The sequence below is a fragment of the Liolophura sinensis genome, chromosome 10, assembly GCF_032854445.1.
Source record: "Liolophura sinensis isolate JHLJ2023 chromosome 10, CUHK_Ljap_v2, whole genome shotgun sequence".
NCBI classification, from domain to species: domain Eukaryota; kingdom Metazoa; phylum Mollusca; class Polyplacophora; order Chitonida; family Chitonidae; genus Liolophura; species Liolophura sinensis.
The window spans coordinates 6857920-6872443 of record NC_088304.1 but is presented as its reverse complement, the minus strand read 5'-3'; the positions used below and the strand labels follow the sequence as shown (position 1 = coordinate 6872443).

General features: G+C 37.8%; 2 protein-coding genes across 2 annotated transcripts in view; one reads left to right on the top strand and one right to left on the bottom strand.

Annotated features, from left to right (window-relative positions):
- Positions 1-9302: 9302 nt before the first annotated feature.
- Positions 9303-13811, bottom strand: LOC135476685 (dynein regulatory complex protein 10-like). Its single transcript, XM_064756795.1, has 4 exons — positions 12792-13811; positions 10872-11105; positions 10443-10514; positions 9303-9918 (listed from the first exon to the last, which is right to left on the bottom strand). Exons 1-4 carry the CDS (start codon positions 13665-13667, stop codon positions 9652-9654), a joined length of 1449 nt encoding a protein of 482 aa, XP_064612865.1. The 5' UTR covers positions 13668-13811; the 3' UTR covers positions 9303-9651.
- Positions 13812-14096: 285 nt separating this feature from the next.
- The window catches only part of LOC135476237 (two pore channel protein 1-like), a 47466-nt gene continuing 47038 nt past the window's right edge, over positions 14097-14524 (top strand). Inside the window, 1 exon segment of the mRNA XM_064756184.1 lies at positions 14097-14177. Within this exon segment, the coding sequence (XP_064612254.1) occupies positions 14114-14177 (64 nt within the window). The 5' untranslated portion in view covers positions 14097-14113.

Sequence of the window (14524 nt, the reverse complement as noted above, 5' to 3'; positions counted from 1 at the left end):
CATGTAACTTGCAATCGCTCACAAAAGATTATAGACCACATTTACCACGTATTTTGTGTATGGATAGGTTCCTGTCTGCTCTGCCCTGAGTATAGCAGCATATACATTCACAATATCCCAGCAGGCTTTTCATCTTTTTGGTCACTAAATACGGCTACTGTATTTCTTCGGAATGCTAAGTGAAAATAACCCATATACTTTCATAAGTTACGCTTACAAATTAGTTTTAATACAGTTACCAGGGGACCGTTCCACAGAGGCGTGAATCAAAATTTAGAACTGAATACATAGTTTACAGTGTAAGAAATTCAAATTGTCATAACTTTGTCTTGCCACTTGTTACATGTGTTTCAAATTTAATTTGTTTGTCACAAAAATTAGCGGTTAAATAAAGTTTTACCTTTTAAGTGAAGTCAACTCTGGCTTTGTGGGACCCAAGAAGGCCTAAGTACAGAAGCCACCATCGTGCGATGAAGCTAGCTTCGTGCCATCACTGTGCATCATCGGGCCATCGCTTCGTGTCATCGCCAGGCGATGGAACGATGGTACGATGGTGCGATGGTGGCCTTATCCGGCTTCCACACCTGAGGCACTAAGCACTGGCGCGTTTAGATTTCACAAAACAATAGTAATTATCATTACTGAACCCAAACACCTTTATGAATCTTAAACAGTATATCAATGATGAAAGAGGTTTAAAAAAATTTCCTCGTTTTCCTTTGAATCCTTGAACCAGGCACAGTGGCTTTATACTGTTAATGAAACTGTTTACCATTAACCGCTGTATTCTTTATCAGAGACGCGCCTAATTACCTCTCTCATCAGTACACACTAACCTAGTCAAATATTTATCTATTTCATTTTGTCAATTATAGTTTGTGTCATGCAACAAACCTTTAATCTATCCACCATTATTCCATGCAGTAAACCTCTATTTTATCCATTATTTGTGCCATGTAGTAAACCTCTATTTTATTCATTATTTGTTCCATGCAGTAAACCTCTATTTTATTCATTATTTGTTCCATGCAGTAAACCTCTGTTTTATTTATTATTTGTTCCATGCAGTAAACCTCTATTTTATCCATTTTTGTTCCATGCAGTAAACCTCTATTTTATCCATTATTTGTTCCATGCAGTAAACCTCTATTTTATCCATTATTTGTTCCATGCAGTAAACCTCTATTTTATTCATTATTTGTTCCATGCAGTAAACCTCTATTTTATCCATTATTTGTTCCATGCAGTAAATCTTTATTTTATCCATTATTTGCTCCATGTAATAAACCCCTACTTTATCCATCATTGTCCCATGCAGTAAACTTCTATTGTATTCATTATTTGTTATATGCTGAAAACCAAAATTTCCTCCATTATTTGTTCCATGCAGTAAACCTCTATTTTATTCATTATTTGCACTATACAATAAACCTCTATTTTATTCATTATTTGCACTATACAATAAACCTCTATTTTATTCATTATTTGCACTATACAATAAACCTCTATTTTATTCATTATTTGCACTATACAATAAACCTCTATTTTATTCATTATTTGTTCCATGCAGTAAACCTCTGTATTATCCATGATTCTTTCATCCGCTTTAGTATCTTATTTATGTTGCATGTATTTATGAATGATCGAATCGTCGTAGAAATTTAAGAATATTTTAATTACAAAATGACTATTCATAAATATTCAAAATATATTTAAAAATATTCAGCAATTGGTACTTTAGGCTGTACCTAGGAATATTACATTTAAACGACGGCAGCGCGTATATAACGATTGTTTGCCAGTTGAAGCATTATGTTAAGTTACTGGACATGTTTTAACACGTATGATGTGAATACAAGGCTTGAACATACAACGTAATAATGAGACATACAATCTTAAATTATAACATTAATTATCATTTCAAAAAATGTTAAATTTTAAACACTTGAGAAAGTGTTAAACCATCGATATAAAGGCACACAGAAAATCTTGTCTATACAACGTTACAATAGCTACACATAGCAGTCCTGTTTCAAGAGAGAATTTACTTCACAGGCAATGTACAGGGACGGATTTATTCGGTTGTGAATTCTGCAATTTGTATCATCGTCTGGGAGTACATCGACTAGATACACGTATAATTTCCAACACCGATAATTAGAGACCAGCGCCAAGTCTCACACCAGGGAGTATTTTCTCTGTTCTCGATTTAGCAGTGTTTTAAATTATATCTATTTGTAAATTCTGAACCTCTATAACGACCCTTGACGGGTGTAGGCCATGCATAGATGTTAGTCTGAGTGATACTACTAATGATATGTTTGCATGTAGGTATGCTTGGGGTTTTACCTCGTACTTTACGATTGTTCAGGCATATGATGACGAGGAGTCATTAGGCCTTAGTATAAAGGTACATGAGTTATACATGGCCTACATCAGCAATTAGCAAACATATATACGACTTTTATGTGTTTATGGCGTGGTAATTAGAATTGGGAGGGGAATAATTGAACCCAATGGCAGCGATTAATACGTTCGGAAAATGATGGTGATGGCTTGATAATTCGTCACATTAGCCAGTGCAGGGAAGCCCATATTATTGGCACCATATATATGTATACGCAAAGTTATGCAGAGAGAGCTTGCTTCTGTCAAACAGAAGGCACGGTCCATTATTACATGACACTGTAAATCGAACTTCTCATGTACGAAATATTGCCCCGAAAATTTCACATTTAGAAGTAAATAAATATGATTTAAACTATTATCACGGGTGCTGTATCCAGTAGGATACCATCTTATCTTCCAAACAAACATTAAAACACCTTTGTAAGAATAAAGCTCTCAAAAACCGCCAGAATGTGCAAAATATCACGTCATTTACCGTAAAGGTTTTTGTTGGATTTAACACTATTTTATATATATCGACGGGATTAACGAGAAAAACTACGAAAAGCTGATTTATGAAGTCGCAACACGTAATATGTTCACGCATCAACACAAAACGTGTGCTGTTTTACAACCAATTCAACACTTAACTGATTGTTGACGTAAGTCGTGGACGTCAGTAAATCAAACTGGTTTTTATTCAGTGCTGGATACAAAGTTCTCATCCCTCAGAAGGACTCTGCCCTCAAAGAAATTCAAATTGCCAAAAATATTGCCAAATGAGGCACGTTTTATAGCTATACATGCATACAGTAGACCTGCAGAAAAGCGTAATTATTACAAACATATCTATAAGATAACCATGATGATAAAAATTTATGGTGACACTGACCCCATTCTTCATCAAAAGACTGTGGACTTCAGAAAGAATTATAAATACAACTATAAATGTTCATTACCATGCTTATCAGACATGTATGTTTGTAATAATTATGCTTTTCTGGTAGCGTACTATATTCAAGAAAACTATATACTATATACACATAGCTAAATGATCAATGAGATTGTCACAATGGATGTGAATTATTTGTTTTCTTGCATCAGGTTGACATTGTTTTTAAATCTTTGTTCATTTATTTCAGCCGTCAGGTGATGAACATTGGTCACAGGACCGGAAAAGGTAATCACACATGTCATTCTGCGAGTGCGTCTTGGAATCACAGGCAAATCACACAGCAAAATTCGCACACTTCTTCGCACCCTTCATTGATAGCACAAAACACGTCATCAGGGGCCCGACAAAGGATAAATGATTGTAGGCTCTAATATATATATATATATATGAAAAAGATCTGAACTATTTCTCAGGTTTGCAACGTAGTACAATATTTTATAGTCTATATACCTGTGGAAGATGGTAAACCTTGACAGAAAGTTATGTCCATCTAAAATAAAAATCGGTGAACGTATCGCACAGGCCATAAAAGACGATATGGCTCTTAAAATTGGTATTTCACACATATCATTTAATGAATATTAGAACCTTGGACCCCGAAAATATCCCCAAAGATCAGCATTTTACTTGATGGACAAGTGTAGCATTTCAAGCACTGCCCTTTTAAATGTTTAGCTGATTTAATACTGTGTTCCCTATGCTGCTGCAATTGTCATGAAAGGTGTCTAATATCTATTAAATGATGTGTGTAAAAAATAGCAAAGCCTTATGTGTCAAACATTTTGAATAAATACGAATTTAAGCGAGATGAGGGTTTTTTTCTGGTTCACCAGGACAGCGGTGAATAGCGTGTATAGAATGATCTATAAACGCAACTGAGCAAAAGTCGTAGGAAAAAACCATACGAGGCATGGCTACATTGGTTGTAGACAAAATTTTGTCTCTTCTAAAGCCTCTACATTTGATTAATGTACATCGGTAGATTCAATTAGCTGTGGGTTTTTCTCCACGCATAACCTGGCTCAAGCCTATACTGATGTTATCAGGAGTTCGGAACCCCTGGGAAATTAGCTAATTTCAGGACATTGTGAAAATCCCTGCCGCAATTTTATCTCCTTGTCTGCTATCGACAAGTGTATCCGTCCGCTAGGGCAATGCTATGTTGGGACACTGTCGGTGCTCTCTTTCCCTGGTAATTACGAAAATAGCTTCAAACTGACATGTTCAAAGTCGATACCTGTCGACAGAGATGCAATCTAACAAACTAACTATTTTTTTTGCTTTGGAACAATCCAATTAATGAGAAAACAAAGGGCGTAGGCCGGTCAATAATATCAGCGGTGTGTAATGAGAAGCCCGGGGGATTGAGTTTAGAAGCTCGCGAAAGTTTAATGATCAAATTTTTTTTCCCGAATACAAAATAAATAATTCAAAAAGAATTATTAAATAAATTTTAAGGAAAGAAAAAGGAAAACAATGAGCTGGTTCAGGTAAATGCAGGACTTACTTACTGTATTTTCAAACATGATGGCAAACCATGAATATACCGATGGTTTAGTTATCTCGAATGAATGAAGGAAGGAATGATTGGGGTTTAACGTCGTATTTAACAATTTTTCAGTCATATGACGACGACGAGTCATTAGGTGTTTGCACCTATACTTCTTGTGGCAGGGTGATCCCTGCGCCAACGTGCTTCCGCCACTGAAGCATCATGCCGAAGACACCAGTCTTGACACCCCTCCCTGTCACATTACACTGACACAGGGCCAACCAGTTATGTTTACTTGCTCTGACCTCTTGGTGATGAGCGCCAAGCGAGGCGGCAGAAAGTACCATTTTTAAAGTCTTTGATATAACCCGACCTATAGCTATCTGGAGACAGCATGTAATATATATACACATTCAAATTGTAATATCCTTTATAGGACATAAGAAACTGCAGCTTAAACAAACTTACAGTAAAATAATTAGATGTCACTGATATATACGGAATAGGTCAATATAAGTGGTACGTGGGAAGGTTTGCCAGCCAAAAGCGGATGACCGTGGCTTTCTCCCGGACTAGAAAGTCTGGAAAACTGTTTCAAGACAGACACATGCATGGCGTAGAGGAAGGGAACCAATAAATAAATATCCCAACCTGCGGATGGTTGTGGGTTTCCCCCTGGTGCTGCCGGGCTTCCTCCCACCATAATGTTGACCGTCGTCGTATAAATGAAATATTCTTGAGTACGGCGTAAAACCCCAGTCAAATAAATAAATAAATACATATAACTGCAACAATGTAACACTTAGCAATGTGGCACCAGGACAGCTTGTGTAACCTCCAAATGGACTGTACAAACCAATAAACCACCCAGAGTGAACCTCCCTGCTATTTTAAGTTGGTACCTGTCTTTACTTCATGTTCGTAGCTTTGTATGGGTTTTGCGCCCCCCCCCCCCCCCCCCTATAATAAACATACTTATTGTTCAATGTGCTAACTCATATATTGCCAACAGTCATAATAACAGCGCTATTTCAACCCCCAGTCAACTCAGGAACAGAGTGCTTACCTTTAGGAATACTTCCTTAACTAATTCAAGCTATTCTCTCAAACATAAAGGCAGAGTTGTTGATGGAAGATGACATTTTAGCCCTCCCTGTGTGAGAGAGGCGTGAGCTACAGGGGCGAGAAGGACTGCATCAGCAATTTTGTTTGGAGCCAGACGCAAAGTTTATGTTTTGTAACATTTTACGGTATTCTATCGTGGCTGTGTTAACAATTAACGGTTGACTTCAGATTTAAATATCTAAATGGTAAATTCCAAATGACACATAGCATGGGTCTTTCCATCACTCAAAATACCAAAGGCAACTGCAAGACTTTTGATTCTTTCAGAGGGACATTCATACGCCAAATGTACGCGGCTTCAGCTGCACCACATACATACATGTATTTGTGCATAGGGTTTACACCTACATGTATACACATATATATTTTAGGTCATTTACCCTTATATTATAAGTAAACCAAAACGTTTCAACACCAGTCTTACAAATTCCACTTTTAAGCAAAGAGAGAGAGTTACATGCGTTTGTTTAGGGTTTAAAGTGAACATGAAGTCTGCCACTATACATACATAGAGAAAATGATACAGGACACAGTTATCACAGAAAAATATGTGAAAAAAATTCTGTGAAGTGTTAAAAGCCGAGAAGATGAAGTTCCTTGGGGATATGGCACTGACGGGCAATTCACTGCCAGTAGCCATGTTGTAGAAGCCTTTGTGAACTTTGTTCATCAATAGCGCTGAAAGAGTCACGTGATAACTGGATTATGCGGTTAGTTTTAGTGTTAAACTAATGCATAAACCACCCGTTTATGAGCAGGGAGCTGAGGGAGGCTGCCTGTGTCACAATGCGTATATATTGGGAAGGATACTGCAGTAACTTGTCAGGGTGAGCTGGCAAGAAAAGCACCTTAGGAGAGCCATTGCTTGAAGCAAAATATTGTGACTTTGCATTCTTTTTCCTTACCAAAGTCAGATTTATTACGAAAGTATCTTTCCAAAATCTGAATGAAAAGGTCTGTTATCAATCTGAATGTCCTGCTATGTTCGATAAATTCCCTGAAGTCGGTACAGCCAGTACAGATGAGAACGAGCACGACCCCGAAAACAGGACGCTTGTGTCCACTAACATCACCTTGAACATGGAACAGAGCTTATACACTTTGGCTGGGTGTCCGGCGTTTTCATTTGTATTTTCCCATTTGTCACATCGTTTAATACCGATCATACAGGAGATCTCCTAGGTTTCTCCTAGATAACTACAATACGGCAAAATGGCGTCAGCAAATTAGTGGCTATAGGTGCTAACGATTGTTTGCTACTTATTTTGTTTATAAGCGGTGTAGTCTTTTAAGAATATTTTCTTTGAATACTACTTGGTTAGTTAATTCAGCTTTATTGGCTGACTTTGTGTTCACTTTAAAGTTGCTCGTTTTCAACATTCTTTCCGGCTAATCAGTTCATGACGGTGTCTTCTTGCAACGGATTCGCTCTCACAGTGACATTTTTACAGTGCTGCCTCACTGGACGTTTGACATAACTCTAAATCTCTCAATACACGGACTCTGGGCGAAACCAGTAGGCTACTTGGCCTATCCACTTATACTGATCATACCAAGATTACATACTTATGGTCCGCGGCTCGGTGCCCTCATCGACTCCTTCAAAACACCAATCATATCAATGCTCAGGTATAAGGCGCTTTTGTCACAAACTCACAGCCTCAAAATTTTGAATACCATTTTAAAGCTTATTTTTGGATCATAGAAACTAACATTTTGACCACCCTGATATCAATGGTACGTGTACCAAATCAAACGTCTCCACCTTTCAGCTTCGAGTACCAAGTCAGAAACGGCATCGTGGAATCGGCCCCTGAACCTCAAGTCTTCCTCTTCAAAGAGTGTGTATCCTTTGGGTTTTACATCGCACTTTACAAATACACTCAGTATGTGCATGTGTATTTACTGTGGCAGGGCGAGTTCAAGCCTCTCAAGTATAATGCAGGCATGACACCCTCACCCGGTCACGTTATACAAACATCGGGTCAAGCAGTCCTGTTTCCTTGCCCTGCTCTTTCAATACTGAGCGCCAAGCGAGGCCGCAACAAGTACCATTTTTAATGTCTTGGTATGAACCGACCATGCTTTGATCCCTGGTCTCAAGACTTCGAGGTTCAAACCTCGCTCTCTAACCATTAGTCCACTGAAGCGGTCCGCTTCCAAGACGTATGCTCAGATAGGACCTTTCACGTGACTACTACCATAGTTTCAAATATGTCTGGAGTGGAGCAGCCACGAGAGTTACAACGCGAAAAGCTTTTTAATGTTTCGTAGCCGCTGAAGACGCACATGTTTTGCGCGATTTGTTCAAAGAAAGCAGCTCCTCCCTGGATCCGGAGCTGTCACTGGTAGTTGTATATTGTATTCGACCACTTATCGCAAAGAGAAATCTCACCGATAAACTCGCGTTTTTTGCTGTAACACTCTTTTCTGAAAGGCTCACGCACTCTTTTTCTCAGTATCGCAAGAGTTCGTTTTAGACAATGTGCCAGACTAAAATACAATACATCTCCCTGGGAACGGAGCAAAATATTCCACGACATATTCAGTCCTGTTTCGTATTGTACATGTAACTCGGACCCCACTTCGTCAGAGTCACATGTTTGCAACCATACTACTACTGGCAAAGTTAGGTCATCGTCATAAACTTATCTGGTCTCATGTTTGGTGTTATCTCCAGTGTGTTTCTACACGTACGTGACCAAATCATGTAGCCCCAATCAACCTAAAGAACATCTACAATCAGACACCGGATCAGCTGGTGTATATATATATCTGCCTGACTGTAAAGGTGACAATTACCCTGATTCTTCTAATTTCTGGGACAGATATTAGTAGTGCTGAAAATAGAATATTACATTTTTTTACCAGCCTTTTGGAAAAGTAAGGATATGACTATGTTGTTCATTATATGGTCTAACCATGTGAGGAAAGAAAGAAAATCAATATTCCTGCTACAACTACATATACATTGGCTAAAATGAGCAGACCAGGTGTCAAACAAATTAGAAGAAATAGGGTAAGCCTGGCGAAAAAGATGCCATATCAGGTTCAAAAGTCATATACCGACGAAAATCATGCAGCTTAAAAGAAGAAGCAGTAAACAATATTCGGTACCTTTAGATTGTCATTTCACAAGTGAAAAGCGCCTTTACAGTTGAACATACTACATGTACATCAACTGAAAAACATCCATAATCAGTTGTGCTGCTCCTCACCAAGGGAGGCAATTTGGCCGAACAAAATAATGACTGTGAGAGTGACGCCCCCTGAAACTGGGCTACGATATCACAACATGATACAGAATTACTCAAACCATTGTAATATAATTTATTCCACCCCAAGTTATACAGAGCCTTTCGGAAAATCAATTCTATTACAGTTCATATTGAAAATATATGGTACCAATTTCGAATGCAAGCTATATTTGTATGTACACTTGAACTTGTGATAGTTCTTAATGTCAGGTTGTCTTGAAAGCCACATGCTACATGATTTGACTTAAACTGCAACAAAATCACCTTGTTGAAAATTTACATCTTCAAATGAGTTATATACAAGGCCAAGATTTTGTTTCATGTTTGCACAAGTTCTACACAAACCATATGAAAAATTAGGCTTGATGTCACACTTGACTGTTTTGATCAGCCCAGCTATTCACAACTATGATGTACAAAATTCGCATTACTTCCTACTTCTTCTTTTTGCCACCGCCTTTCTTCTTGCGGGCCTTGAGGGCTTTCCTGACCTTGTAGGATCTCCAGAATGCCTGAATGGTTGTGGCAGATTTTATCATCAGAGCCATTTCTCTCTCGGCTGCTTCGCGTCGTTCTCGCGCAACACGACGCTCCTCCATGATCTGCAGGTACTCTGCCTCCAGTGTGGTAAATCGTTCCTCAAGTTCATGAAGCTGTTTCTTTTCCTCAGTGTATACAGCATCAATCTCCTCATATTCGTCCTTTGATAGGGAAAACATACAAAATCAAAACCCGCCATTTAGTATAATACAAGTCACAGAAAAAACATCATATTACCATAAAAGTTAAAGAGGCCATACCTGCAATTTTGGGCAAGATATCAATCATCGCAAATCCAACTGAATCTTTTCTATTATTTCAGAACAGCCAAAATAGTTACCTTTCACAAAATGTCAGCCTCATCATGACAGGGTTACCATTCAAAACCAGTAGTGAAGTTCCATAAATTTATAAAGTGGGTTGCATTTTAAATTTTTCAAACTTTAGAATCATTTAAACAGGTGTGATGATTGATATTTTCTGAAAGGCAAAAATATGAGCAATTAGTAAATACAAATATCATATTACACTATGATCCTATCCTTTCTTTGCAAAAAAATTTTAAAAACTCACAGGTTCTTTTGGCACAAGTCCACTGGCATTGTTTCAATTCAACTAATTGCAGTGACATATATTTCAGATCTACAGCACTATTACATATACAATACATTATGTTACCACATACCTGTCGTTCCCCCATATCACTGTCATATTTCTGGATCCAGTTTTCAACTTCAGTTTCAATCTTGAATTTTTTCTGTAATCAGACATCATGAGAAATGGTTTTCATACTAAAATGTTATCAAAATAATTTAAATTCTTAAATACTTCATTAATAATTTTTTTAACTGTTCTCACATAATTATAATACACATGCATTTGAAACCCTTACATACAACAACATTCCAACAGGGATTGAAAGTTGTAAAAAAAATTAAATTTAAACTTAAATTTAAACTCTTAAGGTAAAGTTACTTAAGTTGTTGACAATGGTTGTGGACAATACAAACTCAGTGCTGCTGCACAATTTGAACACGTCCACACTGATGGTATTTATCCCTCAAAATACATGTAGAGGTACTTGAGACAAAATGGACTCTTCAAGTGTGTTTACCTTCCTCAACTGCTGTTCCTGCTCTCTGTGCTCCTGGATGAGGTTTTGCAGCTGTGTTTTCAGCTGACTCGCCTCCTGAGAAAGCTTCTGTGTCCTGCCCTCACTGTTTTTGATGTCAGCAGATTCCTGCTTCTCGGCCTCAGACTTCACTCTTCTAATGTGTTCCTCTGAGAACTTCTCAATCTGATGCAGTTCTGCCTGCAACCTTCTGATCACGTCATTCTTCTTCCTTATCTGACAGGCAAGAAAAAAAAATATATATATATATATATAGACACATATATATAAGGTTATCTTAAGTATAAATATTTAATCTTTAGACCAATCTAATTCATCACAAGTAACATCAGCAGAAAACTCTGAGGAGATACCACTGGCCCATCCACACAGGCTTCCCAGTCTGATGGTATGCTCTATAAGCATTTCTGAGCAATCCTTTAAACAAGTCAAAATAACAGTCAAATAAATTTATATATAAAGAATATTTATATGGAAGGATATATTCTTAAAGTAGTCACAGTTAGACATTGATGCTCATTGTACACATGGTCCCAGAAGTCATGTATATATCCAGATTTTCATTTTTTTTCTGTGTTTCATATTTAATACTGATTTAAATTTTTTTCTCTCTTCCAGAGTTAATTATCTCTTGGAAGAGATGGGGCAACACACTCTGTACCTCAAGCATTCAACCTCAACCTAGATGGTGCGCGACTTCTGGGACACCCTGTATAAAGAACACATTTTCCACTTTATCAGTGGACCAATTCACCTGTTTCTGCCAAAACTGTGAAATGTTTTACTAACCATTCACTTAGCTAAGCTGAAGAAACTTAACTCTGAGGTGTGCATGTATATATGTCGAGGTCTTCACTATATCAGCAGATGGCATTATACATCAACCTTACCCTAACCCTAACCTTACTCAAAGCTCAAATTACATTTATGATGGCTTAGTAATATGGGCACTAAGTGATGAGGGCACTTATCCAAATATACACATATATACCCTTACTGACTTCAAAGTTTGCTCACAAAAGCGTTTTTTAGAGGCAAATAAATGTCACAAACTATTATTTTTGGTGCTGAAACTTGCCATTGTAAATCTCAAAACATCTAAAGTTCTAAAATCAATGGAACACTCAGAATCAGGAAAAATGGCTTAGTTTGTCCTGGACGAAATTTATGGTCATTTAGGGTATATATACATATATATATATATATATACATATTATATATATATATATATATATATATATATATATATATATATATATATATTTACATGTATATGTATAGGTATAAAAGTGGGATTTTTCTGATGTCAAGAAGACATTGTCCATGCTGGGATAAATATGCATGACATTAAAAGTATGGTATAAGTATATTTGTTTATACAAATTTCTCAACCTTTCGCATATGAAAGAGCAACTTTCAGAGCAATTTATGCAAATTTTTAATTTGATTTTGGAGACAAATATCAGTAAACTCAGAGTAATGCCTTCAGAAATACCTTCCGAAGATGCTTGAATCAACACTTGGCAAACATGTGAAAAGGTGGAAGAATTACGGTATTTATATATTTTATTGCTGAATTTTTCACTTATACGAAGACTGTCAATTTTATGGGTGGAGGAAACTGAAGAGCCAAGGGTAATCTACAGACAGTAACAGGTAAGTTACTGACAAGCTTTCTCACATGTGAAACACATGTAAACACCCACCACCACTGATGGGAGGAGAGAGGTGTTCTTCATGCTATGAATGGAAGACTATACAAATGGCTACATGATCTACAAATTCCTTGTCTACAGGTGGATTGTAACTCACACCTCATATGTCATACTGACTTAAAAAAAAAAAAATATATAGTCTACATATCACTGAAGATGTGTAGACTATGTGATGTGATTATAATACCTCCTCATCCCGGTCGTCCTGTGCCCCCTTCACTTCAGCCTCTAGCTTTACGATATGAGCTGCATTTTGTTGTTCCCTGAGAGAAATCTCATGGAGATAATCAAACTTTTCCTTCTCTTCGACTGGAGTGGTCAACAATTTGACCAACAGGACTTCCTTGAGCTCCTCCAGAGCTGTGATAAATGACTGGCACTCTCTAGCTCTTTCTCCCACCTCTGCTCGCACCGCACTCATCGCAGCAGGATTGACTGAGAATAGCCTCAGCACATTTTTGGTTGATGTGCTCAATTGCTGCGCAACAAAACTCAAATTTCTCATAACATTATCCATTTGACTTTCCGAAGCTGATACGGAATGCTGGCTGTACTGACTTGTTGGTCGTGACTTTTCTCCCGTACTTTCACCATCTTCAACATCATGCCCTTCACCCTGGTCAGCTTGGCTAAGATTTGAGTGCAATGAGTCTGAACTTTTTTCACGTCTTCGTCGGATCTTTTCTAGCTGATTTCTGATCTCCTCATAGCTGTTCTTGATGGATCCATGCTGCTCAAGGGCTTCCACCAACTCGGACCCAAAAACCACATTAAACCTTGACAAGTTCTCCAGTACAAAGGGCATCAGTGTTATAATTTCCGAACGCTTTATTGTCTCGTCAAAAACGGTCATCACACGCTGAGCTTCAAGTGTTGCTATTTTTTTCCTAGCTGGCTCCAGAGCACGGGCAGGATCTAAACGTAGCCTGTTATTAGCCTTGCTATTCTGCAGTGACAACACATTACCTTGGCCTCTGTTCGCCATATTTGGACGCACATGCATAGTCTCCATCTGTCGACCGGCCGACAGCGGTGGTAAAGTTCTTGTTACTGTTGACGCCATTTTCGCAACTTAAAAGTCAAGCCCTCCGGCTGGGCGGTTAAATATCTATTTCACCAAGGAATCATGGAGTTTCGCAAGCTAACCCGAGGTCTTATTTAAAGTTCCTCTCGCAGTGTTAACTTTGACAGTTCTGCACTTCCATCCTTTCAATATTCGGACCAACTTACTCTGTTTATCATCAACAAGTACGCCTTGACAACAAATAATTCTTAAGCGAGTTGGATGTTTCCCCGTAATATTATTTGAATTAGATAATCAGCAAGCTTCATTTTATTGCTCATGTAAGTTAGTCACTATTATAATTCTAAAATATTGCAAATACTTTGATATTATTGCACTTTGTTGTCTACGAATTACTTCGCCATGTCGCCATGCTAGGGACTTCTTTAATATTCGTCGAGTCCAGTAGGCGGCGCTGTTTTACAAAAACAACAACAACCCCAAAAATGGCGAGGATTATGGAAAGCCCCCTGCTGATACGAAATGGAGCCAGTCGGACATTTAGCATCAGTAAGGCGTCTTTGTTTCTTGATGTTAAAATGTTTTGTTTTTCGCTGTTAATGTGCATAGCGGTGGCATCAGCATTCTAAAGCGTGAGCCAATTTGCATTTGTAATGTGACAAATTTTGATGTGATGGCGAGTTCAAAAGGTTAGAGAGCTGTCAAAACGACAGTCATCTGTCAGTGTGAATGAATGAAAACAGTGAATAATTTAAATTCTTAATTTGGCGCCACGCTGTGTGGAGATATTGCACTTCTAGGCTAAGGTTTCTGTTCTTTTTTTTTTTTTTTTTTTTTCTTTTTTTATACCGGGAGTAGGATACCAATGTGGTACAAGCCAGATCGTATAGTGTTAG

Bases quoted from the DNA above. Each gene is read 5' to 3' on its own strand.
- LOC135476685 (XM_064756795.1), bottom strand. From the start codon at position 13,667: ATGGCGTCAACAGTAACAAGAACTTTACCACCGCTGTCGGCCGGTCGA. The intron at 11,106-12,791 runs GTATTATAATCA...CTTGCCTGTCAG, and splicing joins AGGACGACCGGGATGAGGAG to ATAAGGAAGAAGAATGACGT. The intron at 9,919-10,442 runs GTATGTGGTAAC...TCCCTATCAAAG, and splicing joins GTGATATGGGGGAACGACAG to GACGAATATGAGGAGATTGA.